This window comes from Nothoprocta perdicaria, unplaced genomic scaffold, assembly GCF_003342845.1.
Source record: "Nothoprocta perdicaria isolate Ctin4 unplaced genomic scaffold, notPer1 scaffold_248, whole genome shotgun sequence".
In the NCBI taxonomy this organism is placed as follows: domain Eukaryota; kingdom Metazoa; phylum Chordata; class Aves; order Tinamiformes; family Tinamidae; genus Nothoprocta; species Nothoprocta perdicaria.
Genome location: NW_020455475.1, coordinates 168,919 through 190,546, shown reverse-complemented (window position 1 = coordinate 190,546; position 21,628 = coordinate 168,919). Strand labels below are relative to the sequence as shown.

Sequence of the window (21,628 nt, the reverse complement as noted above, 5' to 3'; positions counted from 1 at the left end):
GTAAACAAGAAGATTTGCTCAGACTTTTGTGGACTGAATAGATGAACAAGCATTTTGCCAGACTGGGTTAGCAAAAAGCTTTTTGTTGCTTAAGATGCATCTCAAAGAAACACAGAATCATAGGACGGTTGAGGTTGGACCAACCATCTGAGGTCATCTAGTCAACATACTGCTCCAGCAGGGACACCCAGAGCACGGGGCACAGGGTGACATCCAGGTGGGTTTGGAAGATCTCCAGAGAAGAARACTCCACAACCTCCCTGGGCAGCCTGTTCCAGGGCTCTGTCACCCTCACAGGAAAGAAGTTCTTCCTCACCTGGAGATGGGACTTCCTGTGTTGCAACTTGTACCCATTGCCCCTTGTCCTATCACTTGGCCAGCACCAAGAAGAGTTTGGCCCCCTCCTCCCTACATTCACCCTTCAAGTATTTATACCTATTGATCAGATCCCCTCTCAACCTTCTCTTCTCCAGGCTAAACAGGCCCAGCTCAGTTTTTATTTCTGTATCATAACAGTAACAAGATCCAAATAAAACCGATCAAATGTGATCTTAAATCAAGCAGGCTAAAAGATTACAGGTATTGTTATATATTCCCGATACTTTAAACTCACACAACGCAATAAGGTCACTTGTAAAGGACATTTCCCTTTCCAATGTCATAAATGGTCACGTGCATATTTACAGAGTATTACCCTGCATTAGTGTAACTAAGGAGAGGAAAAGGGAAAAAAAAAGAAAGAAAAAACAAAGAAAAAAAAAAAGAACAATTTGACTCCAATTTGAGATAAAACATCTGAAAAGCTGCCTAACATCTAGCTCTCCTGGAGTGTTTTATCTCCTTTCAGGTGCCTGTGCTTTGCCCCACCTGCTACATTCCGGGGTGTGCCCCTTTGTTCACCATTTTTTTCATGGCATCTATAAATCTATAGCCTGCTGGCATCCACGGAGYAATCAGAATAAACACACCAGCAGGATAAGCAGTGAAATCCGGATCCTCTACCTAAGTCAACAATGAAGCTACATGCTTGTCTTTTTCTCAGTTTTCAAGATTAAATTTAAAAAGGGAGCTATGATCTCTGGCATATACTATTAAGGAACACGTACTTAAACTTCGCTCCTTCTCAGCAACTTGGCATGTTTTGTAGACTCACTAATTCCTTCTAATAATAAAAGGGATGACAGAGGGCATCTGGAGTGTCAGCCTTGAGTCACAAAACAAATTTCAAGCTGAGACCCAAAACAAACCTTAACACTTGGCCCRGTCTTGATCTCACACACCCACTGGCACACACAGAAGCTGCCTCAAGCCAGCACAAGGCACTTGCATTCGGGAACAGCTTCACAAGAAGCCTCCACCTTCAATATTTCGGGTCCAAACAGTGTGGTCACAGCTGAGGGGGGAGAAGTTGGGCATACACAGGGCAGTGTAAGGGAACTCAACGAGGACAGCCGACGCCAACAACTCATTGCTGTAATTTATTTTTTGCTGTCCTTCAGTCTTTTTAATAAAAACTTTTTAGGGAAAGGGCAGTTTGACTGCTTCGTTCGTGCACGTTTCTTGAGCTCGGGCTCAAGCTCACCTTGCCTAGCAGATATGGCAAATAACTGCGCAACCGTTAGAGCCCCGTGGCTCCGTCCCCCTGCCATTAGCCTGTTCCGCACCCCCCCCCACCCCATACACCTGCACCCGCACCCGACCCCCATCACTCTCCACACGATGCCCCGCCCCTCGCCTCCCTTACAACCAATCAACCGTCGCCTTTGGACGCCCCCCACCAATCACAGCGCGTTCTTCGGCACCCGCCCCCGCGTGGCGGGCTGCGGTTGCGGCCGTTAACGGCGGTTGGGGCCGCGCAGGCGCCGCTGCGCAGCCCTGAGGAAGACCCGTTGAGCTGCGTGTGTCGTCGGTCACTTGTGCTCTCGTTCCCGGGCAAGGGGTGAGTCCCRCCGGTCGTGACGGGGCCGGGCTCTGGGGGTGAGGTCAGCGGGGCTCCTGCTTGCCGTTAGCCGGGGCTGCGCGGCCCGTGTGCTGAGGAGACGGCGGCCGAGAAGGCGCCGAGCGCTTCCTCGCTGCCAGGCGCCCGTTTTCAAGGGCGGGATAACCCCTTTGGAGCGAGGTGACGAGGTCTTGCCTCAGAGCCCGCTGGCCGGTGGCCCTGCTCAAGAGCGGTCGTGCTGGAAACTTTCCGGAGTTGGTCGTGAAACGTTGTATATAGTAAAAATGCGAGCGATGTTATGTCTTTAGGGTGTTTGCAGGCTGGTGTGAGGTTTTATGCCTCTTTTGCAGCATGAATTTGACATCCGTGTAGAAAAGCCTTGGGTAGAGGTGGAGCACGCTGGGCTTGCTGTTCTGGACTGAAAGTCTGCACTGACAAGAAAACAAAACAAAAAGTAGATAAATATCCCCTGTGAGAGCTGGGAAGAAGCTTCAGCTGCAACGGGAAGTTTGTTTCCTGCCTTGTTCCCACAGAGTTGCTTTGGGTTGCACTAACCCAAAACAGTGTCTGTAATGCTTAAACTCYGTATCTGAGAGTCCTTAAATTTCTTTTCTTCAAAGAATTCTTTTAAAGAACATAGCTTTGGGAGAGGGAGCAGGACGGTAATTTCCTCTCACTGCTAGATCCCGGGTGAACATTTGAGCTCTTGGCACTTTTGATGCAAAGTGCTGTTGCTCGCTGTTTCAGAAGCTGTGTGAYTTGGGGGAAAGGCTTGAAACAGGACAGGAATTATTAGGAATCTATCAGTTAGGAAAGTATTTGCAATTCTTCCTAAAATCTGCCTGATTTGTGCCAATAAGAGCCAGAGGAAAAAAATGTGAGAATGAGGCTTTTCTTYAGAAGTAGATACGCTATCTAAAAATACAGTTTTGCAGTCTTAACAATACAGTTTTTGAAACTTGAAGCTTTGCCTACCCTTTCTTAAAGGTGTATAGAGAAATATATCTATATATATACACACRCATGAATATATATGTAAGTATATGTAAATTAAAAGTATGTAAAGTAAATAAATATATGTAGTATATGTATGTAAATATAAGTATATATGTGATATATATAGAGAGAGCGATCYTCCTCAGTGGAGCAGTTGAGCAGTTCTGTCCATCATAAGCTCAGACATGTCCTTTCTGCTGTAGGTTAGTTTATAATGCAAAATGATGATGTGATAAATAATACCTTGTGTTTGTGATGGTTAAGAGTGTTTGTTTGTTTGTTTTCAATGAGATGTGAAGAATAAGTTTTAGTGCCATTAAAGTGGATGTCCTTCTGTTTTCTCCTGAGCTGTTGCACAGGTTTCTTTTGTCAACTCCACGTATAGAGCAATCGGGAATAGGAATAAATAGGAATGTTGAAAGTCTGAAAAGTGTATTAGCGGCTTAAACTGGTTGAAACTAGGGGAGAGGTACTGGGGAGGTAAAAGGAAAATGAGAATTATGGCAGCAAACAGATTTCTGGTCTAAACTCTAATGGTATTTTGGGATACATAGGAGTCTTGAAAGTGAAGTTATTTCAGTGCTTATTTTTGAACACTTTTCTTTTTTAACTGTTGAATTGTAATAAAACTCAAACCCCATTAAATCATTGCTTTTAAAAACTTTTTTTTTCATTTAGTGTTTTGAATGGAAAAAAAAAACCCTCTCCTTGCATTTGTTTGTTATTGGCTTTACTTRGTGGACTAGCTATTGTATACCTGTCTTGGGAAGATATGCATAATGTATATTGGTTGCAGGCAATTACYTTGTTTTATATATACTTTCTTTTTAATTTTTTCAGGTGTGTCAGATTAGCTGCTGGGAATACTTGGAAGCCTCAACGATGAATTTGATGTTAGCATTATTCTTTTCTTCAGGAGTAGCTGCCTGTTGTGGTAACTCTGCTAGTAATCCCCTATCCAGGTTACTCCTAGTGTCTTTTGATGGCTTCAGGGCGGATTACTTGAAAACCTATAAACTTCCTCATCTCCAGGAGTTCATCGAGGATGGTGTGCTTGTCAGCCACGTTACAAACGCTTTTATCACAAAGACTTTCCCCAATCACTACAGCATAGTGACAGGCCTGTATGAAGAAAGTCACGGCATTGTGGCTAATGACATGTATGATGCGGACGCCCAGAAAACATTCTCACAGTTCAATGATTCAGATCCCTTCTGGTGGAATGGGGCCATCCCAATTTGGGTAACGAATCAGCAGGGAAACAGAGCAAGTGCTGCTGCGATGTGGCCTGGTACTGATGTGAAAATTCACAATACAACCCCTCAGTTCTTTATGAAGTATAATTTCTCAGTAACGTTTGAGGAGAGAGCGGAGAAAATTGTTACGTGGCTGAACAACTCCAACCCACCAGTCAGTTTTGCTACCTTATACTGGGAAGAACCAGATGCAAGTGGGCATAAATACGGACCGGATGATACTGAGAAYATGCACAAAGTATTAGAACAAGTGGATAATCATATTGGTTTCCTTACTAAAAAGTTGAAAGCATTAGGTTTGTGGGACACTATCAACATTATAATAACAAGTGATCATGGAATGGCCCCATGTTCTGCAAAGAAGCTGATTAATCTGGATAACTGTATTGGTCGCAAAAACTACACTCTCATAGACAAGAGTCCAGTTGCTGCAGTGTTGCCAAGACAAAGTACGTATTCTTATTCTTTTTTTTAAAGTTAGACAGTGAGAATCAAATCTTGATTATATTTTTGTTTAAAATGTACAGAATGTGGTAGATTGTTTACATCTTTTTCAAAGCTGGTGTAGTTCATATTGCATAGCTTTGTTGTAATGAATAAGCTAATAAAGTCTCTTGATTTAGAGATTTCTTTGTTTTGGGTATCAGTGTTTCCTGTCGAATTGCTATGGGTGCTAAAGATGGGCCTGGGCTTGATTCTTGACAAATGAATTGTCATGTCGTGTGCATGCTCTTCTGTTCCTCGGTCATTTAGTTAGGCAGTTCTAATTCCTAATCAGCTAAAACAAACAACTAAAAATAATACTGTCTAACTTTTCAAGTGAAAAAAAAAAAAATCTAAAATGAACTTTGATTGCTTTACCACTTTTGCTTCTGTGAATGAAATGTCAGTTTTTGTATGTCAGGGTAGATACTAATGAGAGTTTTTCTGAATATGGCAGGCTGAAGTGATTATAGTGAACCAAATTATATATGGAGGAAAAAAACTTAATTCCTTGCTTTGGATAAAATATTGGTTACTTCTATGTATGATTACGTTATGTATATGACTGCATTCTTTTTTTTAAGCTCTACTTTAATTTTGGTCCCTCTCTTCCACCCCCCTGTCAAAGCCCAAGGAGTAGCCTGAATTGTAGTTCCTAGATCACAGCCATTAATCTGTTGTAGATTTCACAGTTTGTTCCCCCTTTATACATTGATATATAGAGCATTTCATCAGAGACATGGAAGAAGTATTCTTTTCAAAGAAAAAATATTGCTTTGAAAATGACAGATTAAAGTTAATTGGTTGAAAGCTATAGTAAACAGGATGTAATTTCCAACTGTTTCACATGTAACTTTTTCTTGACAGACAAAACTTATGTATATAACTTACTGAAAAACTGCAGTGAGCACATGAAAGTGTATCTCAAAGAAGAAATTCCTGAAAGATTTCATTACCGACATAATAAGCGAATTCAACCCATAATTCTGGTTGCAGATGAAGGCTGGACAATTGTACAAAATGAGTCACTTCCAAAATGTAAGTTTATCTTCCTTATGTGTAAATTGTTTTATTAKGATTTCAGCAGTCAGAAACCCTTGTAACCCTTCAGAACCCTAGTATTGTGCATCTTTGGGAACATCTCAAAGGCAGCAATTTCCAGATTTTTCATCCCAAACCTCAGCTTTTGTTGAGATGAGGAGGAGATAGGGGATATTCCATTGACTAGAGGAATATTCCACTTAAATGTATTCCATTTAAGAGCCAGAGATGCTCTTTAAGAGTAGTCTTGGGTATGTCATGCAGCCTCTGTGTCTCAAGCTTCCCCTGATGTTTGGCTTAAACTATTTAAATATAAAATAGATATGGTGAATTTACATTGGAGATTGTAAGACACAACACGTAATGGCATTATACACATCCTGGGAAACAAAACAAGTGGAAGGAAGTATTAAAGCTAATAACACAACATTAAGAGTTGAAGAAGCCAGAACTCTCACTGAGTCATCAAATAGCATGTTTAAAAAAAAAGAAAGCCTCAAACTTCAGCTTTCAAAAATCTTCAAACTGAATCTAACCATAAAATATAGCACTGTATAGCATAATTCTATGTGCTAAATGTTGATTTCATCTACCTAAAAATAGCTGGTAAGTCTGTTTTTAAAAGAGTTACATGARTTGAATTGAATCACTCTTCAAAAGCATTTGACTTGCAAAGGGTTCCCAAGGGCAAATGGGAGAGAGTTTGTGCATCAAACTCTAGAAAGCTACATAAGCAACTATTTAAGTGTTTATTGTATGTGTCTTCATGGACATAGTGGTAACAAAATACCTGCACATTTATCCATATCAGTGCTATTCTCAGCGGTGCCAGCACACACTAGCCCTCCTACTTAAATATTTCCATACAGGAAACTCCGTAAGGAAGCAACTTAGAACAATTCTATTCAAAATAAGTTAGTTGAAAAGGAAAAACTAAAAATATGCAAGATTATGTTAAAGCTAACGAGCAAGAAGATCTACAAGTAGCATCTTGGCTATTTTAAGTATACCRAACTGGTGTGATTACACTTAAAGTAATAGGAATCATAAAAATTCAAATCAGAGCAAAAAAAGCAGATAAGGTGGCAATTSTGGAGGCGGATAGGTTAACCTATTTTTAAGAAATAAAGTCTTAACCTAAATACAGTCACTCAAGTTCTGTTGTGACTGCTGAGAGCGACTTTTGACATCTAGAACAGATTTTAGGATATTGGACTATAACTGCTCTCTGTGTGTTTATATTGCACTGGAAATCTGAGTATTTTCTTAATCTACCACGTGTCCAAGCCTTGTAGGCAAGGCCATTTGTTTGGCTTGTAGACAAGCCATTTGTTAAATGATTGCCAAAGGTGTGATCCTCTGTTTGTTTGTTTTTGGCTGTTTTGGTGTGGGGGGTTGTTTTTTTTGGGGGGGGGAGAGCGAGGGTATCCCTTTACCTGAAGAACCTGATGTATTGGCTTTTTGAAAGAAGGAAGTGTCTGTCTTACAAATTCCCAAATCTCAAGAATGCCAACTTTAATTCCAGCCCCTGATTTCTTGTGAAATGGGAACAACCATTTCAGCTCTTAACATGAGCAGTAGGAGAGGGAAACCTGTTAAGAGTTGATGACCAGAAGAAAAAGAGGTAGTTAGTGGGAGGAATCATGACTGAGGGCTGGTGAGGGGAAAAGGACTGCTGGAGAGCAGGAAGGAGGGAAGGAATCCRAATCCCAGCTTGATTCACAGGCTTGCTTGTATTTTCCGTATCCTTGGTTACATGTGCCTTCTGTGGACAGGGGTGAGGTGGGCAGGAACATGACAGATACACAGGCAGAAACCACAAGGCTAACTCCGTGCTCTGCACTCCTCCAGTAGGTGACCATGGCTACGACAACGCTCTCCTGAGCATGCATCCCTTCCTGGCCGCTCGCGGGCCTGCTTTCCGCCACGGTTACAAGCAGCACACGCTGAGCACCGTTGACATCTACCCCATGATGTGTCACATCCTGGGGCTGCCACCTCAGCCCCACAACGGAACCCTCGGTAATGTCAAGTGTCTGCTAGCCGACCAGTGGTGCTTAAATCTTGCCGAGGTCATCGGGATAGTTGTTGGGGCCCTTATAATGTTGGCTACGTTCACCTGCATTATAATAATCTCAAAGAATAGAATATCTTCTCCCCGTCCCTTCTCTCGACTTCAGTTACAAGAGGATGATGACGATCCTTTAATTGGATAATGTGGAGGGASCGCGGCCCTGCTTGCTAAACAACAGTCTCTGGGGATGAGCTTGAACTTGCACTGGACAGCAGTCTCTGATGCACTTTAATGGTATCTGTGTAAAATACTGTACAGCCAAGAACCCGCTAAGTTTGTGTGTTATGTGACTAGTAGTCTTGTAAAAATATTTTTCAGAAATATTCTCTTCAGAAAGACATTTTGAACAAATTTTCTGCTGCAATTGATACTTAGCAAACTAAGTTTTGTTTTTCACTCAAAACTTTCAGCAGTTCTAAAATGAAATTTCAAATAAGGTAGTGAGAATAGACTGATAGTGAGTATTRGCATTTGTAAATGAAATGAGAATTCTGTCTTTTTTGTATTAAACTGAAGTCAACTTTTTTAGTGTTCTTGTACCTCTATTAGAAGGTTTTTTTTTTTTAAATGTGGGAGGTGGAAGAAGTTCTATTTGAACTTTTTTTGTATCTTTGTTTGCTCTTAAGAACTGTGGGATAAAAGATGGAAGGAGGGGGCACTATTTTTTGTTTCCACCCTAAGCCAGCACTGTGAGAAGAAACTGTTGGGGAAGGAAACCAGTGAGGTAGACATTGGCACAGGGAGCATCACTCTGTGCATGCTGCTTCCAGCTGAGCCGCAGCACATGCAGGGTGGCATTTGATACGGAGTAGCTAGAGATGAAGTCGCTAATCACAGCCTCTGYGTTGTCTTGACAAACTTCTGGATTTCACTCCCCAGCTTCAGCACTTGGAGAGCTGGTGGGACAGTGCTCCTCGCTTACCTCAGGGATGTTGATTTAAGCTGTTACTTTCTGAATTACTCAGGCAGAATGGCTGCAGTAATAAAACTACTGTTGCTAAACCCTGTGAAGTTGTTCAGCTGCTGAAATGCTCTTTTGGGTGTTTCTGTGTAATAAAGGTGGGCACTGCCTTTTGCACCAGCTGATAATTGTCCTGTGATGGCTGTCACATGTGGAAGAAGCAACAAAGGGAGAATATGAGCAATTTTTGTGCAGAGACTGCAAACTCTTGTGTTTAAATGCTCGAATTTCAAAGGTTAACCTGTTTTTTAAGATATGGTGGTCTTTGCACATTCTGACTTGCATAGATTCAACATTCTGTCCCAGAGCRCTAGTAAGGGTTCTCTTAATCAAAGCTAGTAAGAGTTTCATTTAAAAATAGTGATTTAAAAACTTGCTGTATAAGGGAGAAAAATGATTCAGAAAGTCCTAGAGCAGTATTTAATCGTTCAGGGAGAGAGGTGAGGTTAAAACATTAATGCTAATCCCAAAACAGAGCTATAGCTATTGGACCTTAATCTACAAGTTTGACAGTTTTAAATTTATCAGCTTTTCAGTATGATAGGTGGGAGATYTGGTAGCAAAGAGCACAGCTTCTTGCTCACTAACTTGTGTTCAGTGAAATTGGGCATTAGCCACAGCCTCCTTTTTAGTGTTTCAGCTGAGAAGGGAATATACATGTTGGACAGGAACGTTACTTTTAATAAAAAGTGTATAAAATGCAATCTACTACACTACTAAGACTTTTTTCACACAGATAAAAGGACAGTTTTAAAAAAGTCGGTGCTACTTCTTGTCAATGGCTCCCTCTTGAATAACTTTCTACTCTGAACTCAGGCCTCTTGAAAAATCTGTAGTTGCTTCTAGCTGCTGGAGTTTTGCCTGTTGCTGTAATATGGTTTTAAACAATAACTGCATTAAACATAGGATTCATTTTTTTCATTTTTCTTCCTCTGGTGGAAGATTTTAAATATCTGATTACTTACAGTAGCAGCTTGAGGTAATGAGTCTAACAAGTGCTTTTCAGAGCTGAACTCCAAAGTGCTGCAAAAAGGGAGGATGCCCAAAGACCTTCTTATTCAGGAGAGACTTTGCTGATTTCTTCATACTTCACTGAATAAAAGCTGCTATTCTTGGAGGGTGGCAGGGTGGGAGCTGCTCTGCATCTTCTGTATGTGGAGTAGAAGTCGATTAATCTTTCTGGCAGTATGGGCAAGGCTCATCTCTACTGTGGTCAAAGCTTCAGCTTTTTTCCTTGGAAGTAAAACAAACGCCCAGAGAAAGTGCTCTGCTCTATTCTTTCCTCCTTTTGCCAGAACTGTTTAGTCTTGCACTACATCATTAAGGTACTTTCAGTTTTCCTGGTGCTTCACACCATTATTGGGTCACAGTTAAAAGTTCTCTACTATTTTAAATTATCAAAACTATAAATGCTGAGGGGAAGGGCAGCAGTAGTGTTTCACCTTGAAGTATAAATAACTAGGCCTGTGCAAATGCAGTGCTCCCTCTGGCTCTAGGTAGCATCTGTACTAGGGCTTGCAAGGTTGATGCTTGCTTAACTCCTGTGAAAGCAGAGCCTGAGCTGCAGTCTCAGCAGCACTTACTGGCCCATTACTCCTCCTTCYGTTAGCAAAAACAGAGAAGAGTGGTTTGGGAGGGAGGTGAAAAGCTTTAATGGTTACAAAAGGAATTAAGCAGTGAAAATTCYCCATTTTTCACATGCCCTAAACCAACAATTAAGAGGTAGACAGTAGTCTAAGCTACTCCAGGGAAGTCTGAGAGGATGAATGGTTGAAGTCACAGCATGCTGCAGCTTTGCAGCATTTAGTAGGTGCCAKTTGTGAAGTTTCATTGTGTATAAAGGCAGATATAGAGCACCAGGGAAAGTGACCAAACAACTGCAGCTACCTATCCATTAGCAAACCCTTGTGCTGGGCTTGTAGCAAAATGTGCTTCCACCTGAAAAGGATGCACCACTTAGGAAAATAAACCAGCAACTTTATGCATATACAGGTACTATCCTTAGTTCAGAATAAGCAGTAATGATCTTGAGAACTGAAAGTAATTCAGAGCAGAAACTCTGGTACAGATCTTTACCAAAAAAAACTCCCCAGCTTTCTTAAGAAGGAAACTAAATTAAGGCTGCTGGTGACGGTGACCTGTGATTTCTGCAAATGTTGGCAAAGTTGGAAGCAAGAAGTCTTTCCTATAAAACTTTCACCTAAAATTCTTAAAAGTTGCACCACACAGATACCTTTAYTGAAGTTTGCATGGTGATATTAGAAATAGTTGGGGTGCATGTGGTGTAAGGTCAGTCTCTACCAGCCATCCCTCCAAAATCAAAACTCATTCCAGAATTACTGTAAATGAAGCAATCACACAATGTTTGACAGCACATAGCAAATATATATTTCAACTTTGACATTTTCAAGCAGGAAGAAAAGAAAGTGTTAAGACATCGCAGAGATGTTCCAGAGTTCAGTAAAGCAGCTCAGATTCATGCAGGCTTTTCAACCCCCAAGCTTTAGCTACAAGCCAATATATTGTGTATTCAAACSCCCTTTCTGATAAACTTGTTCATAAATCCAAAAGGCACCAAAGAGAGAAAAATAAATCCAAATCCTGTGTCCCCCTCCCACTAGAAAGGTAAAATCCAAAGAACCTCCCATCACAAGTCTGAAAAGTTGCTTCCTTTCCCCAATGGTACAAAGGTGCTTTCATGTTCATTAATCACACACACGCTAGCTTGAAGCAGTGTTTACCGAGCTGGTGTTAAACACCCTGGCAAGGTAACTACCTAAGAGGTTATTTACAGAGACACCTATACAATAAGGAAACATGCTTTAACCTAACCCAAAATAGCCAACTGCTGAAAGATTTCTCTTTTTCTACAAAGTGTCATTTTACCCTCTCCAAAGGGCCTCACAGTRCAATACAGAACAACAAAACCGAAGAGAACTCTCATGCCTGCATTCCTGACCTATTTTGGATGTTCTGTTCCCAAAGGCAGCTAGAGTGGGAACATGCTTCCCTTGTCACATGTTTGGGAGGTAGGACAGGGATAGTAGCATGGCTAACACTGACCRACTTTGCCCCTTAAAGATCAGGGCATAATTTAGCATTTGCCATAAACATCACTAAGAAGTTTCTACTCAAGCCACATGTTGCAATGTGAGGAGCTGAGGAAGCTCCTGGGAGCAGGAGGCATTATGGACTTGGCCCATGTCAGACATTTATTGTTTTCCTCTTCACCCAAACTGTTATCTTTCTTTAAACTGGAATACACAAAGTTTGTGCTATAGTAAATTTCAAAGATCCAAATAAGAAAGAAAACATAGAATCAATACATTAAGTGCCATTTGCCACCCATTTCTTGGAAGAAAGCTAGGGAAGATCAGTAATGACTGAGAAATCTAGATTTGCTACTCAGACCTCCCAAGCTTCTCTACAGACTGCTGTGAAMATCACTTCTGAATTCGTCTTTCAACTTGATCCTCCTCTAGCTGCCCCGCCCCGTGCATTCAGGTTGAATTGGTGTCAACAGATTAGATTTAAAGCAGAGCAAGCAGCCTGCTCCACTGAGGATGAGCTGTACGTCAGGCATGGCTAGCTCAGGGTTTTCCTCCAGTGTTTTGTTAAGAGAATGGGCAGGAACAGCAACCAGCATCCCAAGGTGAGTAACTGCAGAGATGAGTCAGATACATTACACAGTACTCGTATCCCAAAATTAAGCACCAAAAGATGTGCTAGTTCCCTGACATTTAAAGATAYAACTTGTTAGATTTTCAGCCTTTACCTTAAGACATGCAGGTACTTCATTGCCTTCCCTCTCAAGCCATCACTGTATTTAGCTGTGGCTTCTGGAAACCTTCCACGTCAGAGTCTGACGCTCTACAGGTRTCTCTGCAACCACTGAGGAATGCAGGGGATGACAAAGTAGCCAGCACTCACTCTGTCCGAAGTATCAYGGCACAGTGGAATCATCACTAAGGCAGCAAGAAGTTAAAATTCCTATCTGAACCCGCTTAGACGTCATCCTCTGATGAGTCTAGAATTAGGTTTAGTAGAATGGGTTTGGGATTTCAGTTAGTCATTTTTTCACTAAGTCACATCACTAGTTTCTCTTGACACATGGACTATCCAAGGCTACGATGTTCTTAACTCTGTCCTCTGAGGGCTGTAGATAAAGCTGTTACCAACTTTTCGAGGAAAATATAATCCASTTTTTAAATAAAGCACTAATGCATGTGCCTGCACTGATAAATTGCTCTTATGGAAATACCAGGATGAATATTTAAGTCAATTTGGAAAGATTTTTTTTCTCCTTCATGTACTGTATTCAGAAGCAAAACACAGAAGTATTACTCAGAGAGAAAATCAGCTATTGAAATCTGACAATTAGAAGTTTTTTTTTCACTTAACACCACTTCTTTCACACAAAAAGTCAGCAGCTTCTCACCTCTCAGTTAAGAAAGCTCAACAACAAAAAAAAAAAAAAGGCGCAATAGAGCAAACACTTATTTCAGCAACCCCCTCACAGAGGCACAGTAATTTATAGTTCTATCCAATTTAGGATTGATTTTTCAAATACAGACCTGCCCTGGAAAAACAAAATTTCAATATTACTAAATTTAACTTAATCTTATGCCTTATTTCATATTAAAGTTTTTTTTTTTTCAGATTTAAGAGTACATTTGATAAGACCGCTCCTTGAAACGGTGTGTCTGGTCTTTAGAGATATTAATCAAAACTTGAAGGGTTCAACCACTCATATCATAAAACAGAAGACAGGAAGCAAACTCCCCCAAACAAACCGTCTTCAGTGATGGATCTGACTTCACCCAGTGAAGCCCTCTAAAAAAGGCAGCCCTCTAAACAAGCTTGTAGAGCACGTTCCTTAACTGCCCATAAGCCTCATTCAGAAAGAGCCCTCCGATCACAGAAATACCACAGACTCTGTTTGGATATACAAGCATTGTGCTTATTTGTGTCTTTAATCAGCCAGCCACAGGAACTCCAAGAAAATTTAGTCCAGTGTAGAAGAAACAGAGAAAGTGAAGACCTACGTTTACATAAAAATAAATTAATCAGGTAGCTTRATGCTGATTGCTAAAGGCAGTACCACCTACATTAATATTATGGGTACTACAATTTACACAGGACTCAGAAGAAACATGTCTAGCTCTAAACCTAGACACTTGGTACTATGTGACCTCTCTAGATGTTSTATTCAGAAGGATTTAATCCACCCAGCTATCTCTATTGGTCATCTGTAACACATCTTCYTTGGGGTGGGAAGAGAAACCTCAAAGCAGAGTCCAACCAGTCCGTGATTTGTTAGAATCTGAGGCTTAAAAGCTTACTGAGAAAAAAGAATCTAAATCACCATGCAATATTCATGTTATTCAGCTGATGTTACTTCCCTATCAGCAGTTCACCATGAGGTATTCAAGGTCTTTTGCTACTACACGTATCCTATATGTACCTAGACACATATACAGCTTTCCAGGTTTACCCAGAATATTTTCAACCTCTGAAAGATTAAGTGGTTGTAGAGTGAAACAGAAACACACTCTTTCTCTATGTACCTGATATTTATGTACTCCAGTGTACCAGTGGAGAAGTATCCATTTTGGTTTACTCCACATATTTCTGCTGAGCCACTTAATTTTGTAGAAGCTTTTTTTAAGTGCCAAACAGGATAAAGCACCAAACGCTACTCCAAAACTTTATGGTGCCTCTGTTGACAATTTCTATTAGTCTTGTAGTAGTGGCTGGGCAATTTCAGTATGTTGCACTCGCATGGTATATATCTGGTTGCGGGTTAAATGCTTAACAAAAACAAAAAGGAAAAACAGAACAAGGATGCCGCCAAGAGAGACTCCTATGAAGTAAGCATAGGACTCTGTTTCACGAGCTTCAGGATGAGGCCAGCTTGGAACCACCTCAGCAAGAATATCTTTCACAGCATGGAACGACCCGTTGTTCGGCAGAGGGGTAATACTGAGTAGGTGGCACATTAAAGGGTACAAGTCTGTAGCATTCATGGCTTCCTTGGTGGCATTTGTTCTGAAAGCAGGCCCAAATGCTAGAAAGATTGGATGCATTTCTGGTAAGGTGTTGTCGTATCCATGATTACCCACTAGAAAGAAAAGAAGGATAAAAGTCAGTATTCTGAAATTGCAGAACAAGCGCTTGAAGCTTCTTCCAGAATCAGCATACGCAGAAAGGGAACAGCCACCTTCATTTATTGCTATAAAGGTTTAGCAGAATCATTTTCATCAATGGTGCAAATACCAAGTCACAGAAAAAAATGAAAACACTATAAAAAGAATGGAGAGTTCTAGGAAAAAAAAAAAAAAAAAAAAAAAAGCTAAGTTCTCGTGGCACTAGTTGTACTGCCAAGGGTATCCTACCTGCAAACTTCCTTCATCCTGCTCAAGGAAAGACACTCACTCTGCAACGGGACCAAATCTTTTAGTAAAAAAAGGCCAAATAGAGTCTGTTTGATGCGTTATAGCAGACAAACCTTAAATTCTGATGGCCTTGACACCCTGTCTGGTTTTGTGTACTATGCACCAATTAGCAAGAAAAGTTTACAGATCTCACTGCTAAGCGTCCAATGCCCTTTCCTTACCAGGGCTCTAGAAACTTGGAACAAGTATGTAAACAAACAGCCAAGAAGAGCAGCTCCTATCAAGTATCAACAGCTGAAAAACTTGGCTCTGTGGCAGGTAACATTCTTCAGCTTCATAAACAGCAGCAAAGTTATCTAGAAGGATGACGAAATCTCATCCTATGGGGCAAAACAAAGTTGCAACCAAGCCTTGGTCCAGTATTTCTGGCCCTCCAAAGAAAGAGAAACCATAAAATGTAGAGTACAGCATAAAAAATGCTTTCACCCTCTCTTCAATACCTTTTTTTAAGATTTCTTATCTCTCAGGAAGTGCTCATCATTTTGCTAGATCTTTCCAGAAGACCTCAAGCATGTGATGACTAAAACATGTGAATGATCTTAAATCAGTAAATTTAACTCCAGAAATACCAATTCCACTCCCCGCCTCACAATAGCTGGGTGYTTCCTATTTCATTAGAAAACAAAACTGAAGTAAATTCTACATACTTAGTGTCATAGYTTACTCTCCTGGGTTTAAACATTTAACCTTGTTTGAGGGTGGAAGAGAAAATAGGTGCCTGAGAGAGAAAGGTGCCTGAAAGAGAAAAGGTGCCTGACAAGGCAGATGCAACAAAACACTCTAGAGGCAGAATACTTACACAGAAAATGGTCAGACTTATTGTGTACAATTTCCCATCCTTCATCAGCCAATGCTAAGATTGGCTGAATTTTACTGTTGTGCTTRTAATGTAATCTGTTTGGAATCTGCTCCTTCTTATAAACAGTCATGTTGGGATGAGCATTGACCAGAGCTTCATAGACTTCATCCAGTTTTCCTTCAAAAGAAAAAACAAACAAATGGAAAATAAATACCTCTAAAATACGTTTAAGGAGACGTGTTTACCAAACTCATCCGTAATTGAAATAAAATTTTCAGGAGAAAGAAGAGGACAACATGTACTTTCCTAGAAGGCTAAATTTAGCTATATGAGACAATAATGATGTTACAGAAGTTACTGAGAGAAACTGAGAAGTACATTCAGAGAATTCACTTGGCATCAGTGCTTGAGCGGGAGACTTGGACTAGATGGTCTCTAGAGGTCCCTTCCAACCTCACCCATTYTGTGATTCTAACAGACTGTTTGTGACTAGTAGCTTTCTTCCTAATTTTAGAAAAAAAAAAATCCCTCACTAAATAGTTGTAAGAATGTAAGCTTTTCATGAGAACTGCAGTTAAAAAGTGTTCAGTCCCATGCAAAAAAAAAGCAGTTCCTCTGAGTGCCATGTGAAACCTGAAATCAAGGTGACTCCAAAGCAGTTGACGAGGTTATTTCTGCTTTAGGGCCAGACTGCAGCTTCCCCTCAGGTAGCTGTAATGACCAGTGACATTTCTTACTGCARCCAGACAGGAAAGCTCTGCTGCACGAGCTATTTAATTGCTTTGTGCTACGCACGTGCATAGCCAACACAGAGAGCTAAGGTCACAGATGGTCTCATTTCAGCACTACAAGGTCTGAAACAGGGCTGTAAAAAGTCTACATTTTCTTTGTGACCAAAATGATATTTTTAGCAGATGTGTGGGGATTTAAGCACATCCTGTCATTCTAACCTATTGCTTTGAGCACCTTCTGCTTTCATACACAGCTGTGGTTCCTGCTGTGGGTGTTTCCACAAGCTAGTTGTTCTGCAACTCTGTGTCCCAGGAAACTCCTGCCTGTAGGTGCTAGAACAAGTCCTCAATCTGACCTTTGACATATCCTCAAGGAAACTAGGGGCAAAACTCAGTCTACCATTTACAGCACGTATGTGGTTTTGAACATCTCTCAGGATTTTTATTTTTGGATTCCAGTGTCTTTAAACAATTTTTGCTTTCTCTGTTTCCACAGTTCAGTATAAATGCTGTGGGAAAACAAAATCATTCAATACATAATGTTTCTCCTCTCAATTAATTTAGTCTTAGAAATACTAGATTAGTAACAAAATTAATTTACCCATGCCAGCTTCCTATTTGGGCTAACAGAGAGGGAGAAAACCTCTAAATGCAGTACACTAAGTTATTGCCCTACTTGAACTATAACAACATATTCATATTAAGTGTTTTTTTTTTTACTTCAGCTAGCTTGTGACAACCCAACTTGCAGCTTTTTGTGCACAACTAAGGTATTTAACTGCAAACTGTCTATTTTGCTTCATAGAATTTTTTTATATAAAATTTGACTCGTGACAACTGTTACATTTAGTGATTACCATAAAGTTTATCTGTTAGAAAAAAAATAGTAGTATTTTGTTAATACTTCATACTGATTCCTAATATGTAGCTGGTAAGACAGAAGACATTTGCTAGGCTGCTCTAATCCATCTCCAAGGTAAGAAACATTTAACTAGAGTAGCATAAATCTGATTTAAGTGTTCAAAACCTTTTTGAATGTCTTAAGAAATTTTATCAATCCTCTGGTCTAAGCAAGACAAATGGAAAAATGCATTTAAGAATCAACATTGTGTATTTAAATTAATGTCATTTTCATAACKAAATTGAGAATAAAGCATCTTGCTTTTTAATGAAATAACTGGTTTTTGGTAAATAAGGATATAATTTTAGCTATGATCAGGGCTAATTCTAGTTTACTAGTAGTGTATAATAAATATCAGAATCTCTAGGAAAAACAGATCTAAGCTATTTCTGTAGTCCATTACAAAATAACAGAATAGTTATTAGTTATAGTTATCTGGAGATAACTATATTAATAATAGTTATCTGAAGATCATCTAGTTCAATTCCCTGCTAAAAGCGAAGTCGCTTTCAGTTCTTGGATGTTATTTCAAGCTTTACAGAGTGCTAGCAAAAAGAACATGGAAGTGATCGTACAAAATCTTCCTATTTAAGGCTGATGTCCTATGGGCATCAGTGCAGCTACTGTTACATCCATTAGGGAATGAGGACTGGAGACATTTTGGTAGCATTTTCTTCAGAGAATATAGTGCTGTATCTCCTACCTTCTTCGGGCAAAATAGCTACTGCAGGAGAATAGTCAATCACTTTGTAAAGCTCTCTATCCACATACTGATCAAGTTCAATGAGTCTGTCAGAGGAGGACTGTGACATTCCATGATCACTTGTGATTATGACATTTATGACATTCCAGAGCTTCGCCTTCTTTAGTTCAGATATAAGATACCCCAGCTTCTTGTCAATATCACTAATTATTGGTCCCATAAGAGGGTTTTCTGGGCCCAGAATATGACCCATCTCATCAGGCTGTTCCCAGTACAGGAGACCAAGGTTTATAGGTTCTTTTGATGTAAACCAGGCAATAAGCCTAGCAACTCTATCTTCAAATGAAACAGATTCATTGTAGGGCATATAATGCGTAGGGAGGACTCCATGTATTTTCACATCCGTTCCAGGCCACATGGCAGCTCCGCTTTTATGTCCTTCTATCTCGTTCGTKACCCATATTGGAATGGCCTCTTCCCAGAACTTCGAGTTATAGATTTCCATTCTGTTCATGGAGAAGGTTTCATTCAGAGTTGGATCATACATCTCGTTAGCAACTATACCGTGGCTTTCTGCATAMAGACCCGTCACCATTGTGTAATGGTTAGGGTATGTTTTAGTTATGAACACATTAGTGACCTGTTTGACATGAACACCATTCTTCATGGCATAATGAAAATTGGGAGTTGACACTCTGTAGATGTAATCCCATCGGAATCCATCAAAAGACACTAACAACACCCTGGGTCGATCTTGCTGGAGAGGGAATGCAGCCGGAAGAAATAGTAAACAAACTGCCACGGCTGTCCAGTAACAGCTCACAGCTATTCTGGAAGGCGTTCTTCCTCTCTTCWGAGGCAACATGGTACCTACTGGGTAGAGACAGAATATTTGTGTTAACCTGGCTGTCAAAATGATAGCTTAGTTTAAAAATAAGTAACTTAATATCCCTTGTTTACTTATGCGACTTGCCTTACTGATGCCAAGTGCTCCAAACATAAGAAGGAGTCTATGTACTTATCAGATGTATTAATATCCCTGTTTTACAGATGGGAACTGCCATTCTGCTATCTGCTGAAAGAAACAGCTTGTCAACAATATAGCTTGCAGTCACTACTTTAACTAGCACCCATCTGGTGGTGGGTGCTCATTTCTTCTTTTTTTCCTCCAAAACACACAGGAACTCTTCCTCTCACGGTTTGAGAAGTTCTTGAGAATCTTAAATATTCAAAGTAAGAAAACATCCTAAGAGAAGGCTTCTGTTTGCTARCACTTAAAACAAGGGGCAGTTCTCACCTTTAGAATGATAAAGTCCATTCCCACCAGAATTTTAAGCCTCTCGGTTGTCTTTTGAGCACTGCTTCCCAAATTCCATGCCAGTGTGACAGACCTACTGGCACCATGCTTGCTTAGCCTGGCAAACGGGAAGCAAAAGCACACGCTGCCAGTGAGGGGTTACCAGCTGAATTCATTAGTTTCTCACCCTAACAGCCTGTATGGGATTATTACATATGCGCAGGGCAATCTGCAATGGMGAAATTATCAAGTAAGCTTTGCATTTCAGACACAGCATTAGATCCATTAAAAGGTTTTATGAGTTTCAACCAAAGAGCATGAATGTCAGCATCTTACCTGGAGACAGGTAAGAACCTGACCATAATTTTCCTATGTAACTGAACTCTTCACAATCAGCTACCTTTGAATTTTACTGCCAAATGTCATTGCTACATACAGATATCTTTAGCAAAAGCATGTATGCCAGTCATACARGTCAGCATGCAGTCAGGTTCCTAGAACTGACCACTTAGTTAACAGACTGGAAAGAGGCTGGTGAAAAACACGGGAAGTGCATCACGTGGCCTGCAGCTGTCCTCAAGCAAAACCAACCATCATTTATCCTTTCCAATCAAAAGCTACTAACAACTGAGCACAACGAGCAGGAAGTAAACAAGAAACATGGAATGTAATTCAAATCCCACCTATGGACTGCAAGAGCTAGTGACCACTGTGCACCCTAAAGCACTACACACCCTAGATATAATTTCTCTTCGGCATTAACTCTGATCAGCTGACCTAAGAATACTGACTGTTCTTTCCTATCATTGCCCCTCCTTACATAATAGAATGAGATATCTGTAGTCTCTCATAAAACTATATTATCTTCATGATTTACCATAGGTTTAATTCCCTCCCCAAACTTCCTCTTTCTGAACTTGCTTCCTTATTCATAACACAGTCAATCCAACCACCTGCAAGAACGTATCTCCTATAAGAGGACAGAAGCTGTCCTCTTCCCAGGACAGCTTYTGTATTTGTAAGTTTTATAAAATTCAGGCTATTATTGCCCATTTATTGGTTACGGACATAATTTACCCATAAGAAGAGGYGATGTTAAATCCACACCTGCAAGTGGACAGTATTGATACTTACACACCCATCCATTTAGGTGCCCATTTTTCAGGAATCCTCTAGAACTAAATACCACTAAAATTAGCTGGAAAACCGCCTGTGTCACCAGTAAATCCATTAAGATCCTGGCCACGTGCACCAGTTAATATGAAAAGTTACACAGCGACCTGCATCCAATGATGCAGCTCCCACATTGGTAGCACACATTTTGGCAGTAATTTCCATGGGAAGTTTTCCTACTCCAATTTCCCACTTAAACCTCCCTCACATATAAACTAAGGCAGGGGAAAAAGGGGAGAAGGAAAACTTTCAGGCAGCTGAATGTTATGCCTAAATTTAATACTTTCCCAAACTAAATAGAGCCTTATCACACTTAAATCACACTTCAGATGCGTGTTTCCCCTTTCAGCAGAAAGCACAGAGCCAGGGCTACCTTATGCTGCTCCCCCAGCTTCGCCCCATGCAGAATTATCCCTAGGGAACCTCCGAGAGGAACAGGAGAAGGAGCCGTGCCTCCCACCCTGCAATYCCACGTAACTCTCCCCGTGGCGAGTCCTAATTCTCCGTTCCGGGAGCGGCAGCTAGGAATTCAAGCGCTCTGCAGTGAAACGGGGCGCTTACAGCTGAGCCTTACCTACCCAGAAGGGGCCGCAGCGCCTACTCCTTCAACTGTCTGTTTTTAACAGGGCAAGTTACATATTTTGAAGGCCCTGCTACGCTGGTCTGGGCTGGGCTGGCCGGTCAGTGCGACCCGCGCTGCTCACTCCTTCCCCGCCCCCCCGGGGCCTCCCCGCGCCCCCAGCCCGGGCCGCGGCCGCTGTCACGACAGGGACCGCACACCCGCCGAGCCCGCCCGTTACCTGTCGGCGACGGCGGGGG

The 21,628-nt window shown here is 40.9% G+C and overlaps 2 protein-coding genes across 3 annotated transcripts; one reads left to right on the top strand and one right to left on the bottom strand.

The window, feature by feature from the left end:
• Positions 1–1,869: 1,869 nt before the first annotated feature.
• On the top strand, positions 1,870–8,322 carry ENPP4 (ectonucleotide pyrophosphatase/phosphodiesterase 4). The gene is made up of 4 exons (XM_026039981.1): positions 1,870–1,939; positions 3,776–4,640; positions 5,542–5,712; positions 7,567–8,322. The coding sequence occupies exons 2-4, from the start codon at positions 3,818–3,820 to the stop codon at positions 7,929–7,931; spliced, it is 1,359 nt and encodes a 452-aa protein (XP_025895766.1). The 5' UTR covers positions 1,870–1,939; positions 3,776–3,817; the 3' UTR covers positions 7,932–8,322.
• Positions 8,323–11,443: 3,121 nt separating this feature from the next.
• Positions 11,444–21,622, bottom strand: ENPP5 (ectonucleotide pyrophosphatase/phosphodiesterase 5 (putative)). 2 transcript variants are annotated; one of them, XM_026039965.1, is made up of 4 exons: positions 21,610–21,622; positions 18,340–19,212; positions 16,005–16,181; positions 11,444–14,871 (listed from the first exon to the last, which is right to left on the bottom strand). In XM_026039965.1, exons 2-4 carry the CDS (start codon positions 19,202–19,204, stop codon positions 14,486–14,488), a joined length of 1,428 nt encoding a protein of 475 aa, XP_025895750.1. In that variant the 5' UTR covers positions 19,205–19,212; positions 21,610–21,622; the 3' UTR covers positions 11,444–14,485. The 2 variants fall into 2 exon arrangements, with proteins under 2 accessions (XP_025895750.1, XP_025895751.1); XM_026039966.1 differs by lacking the exon at positions 21,610–21,622 and adding an exon at positions 19,637–19,851.
• Positions 21,623–21,628: the final 6 nt, after the last annotated feature.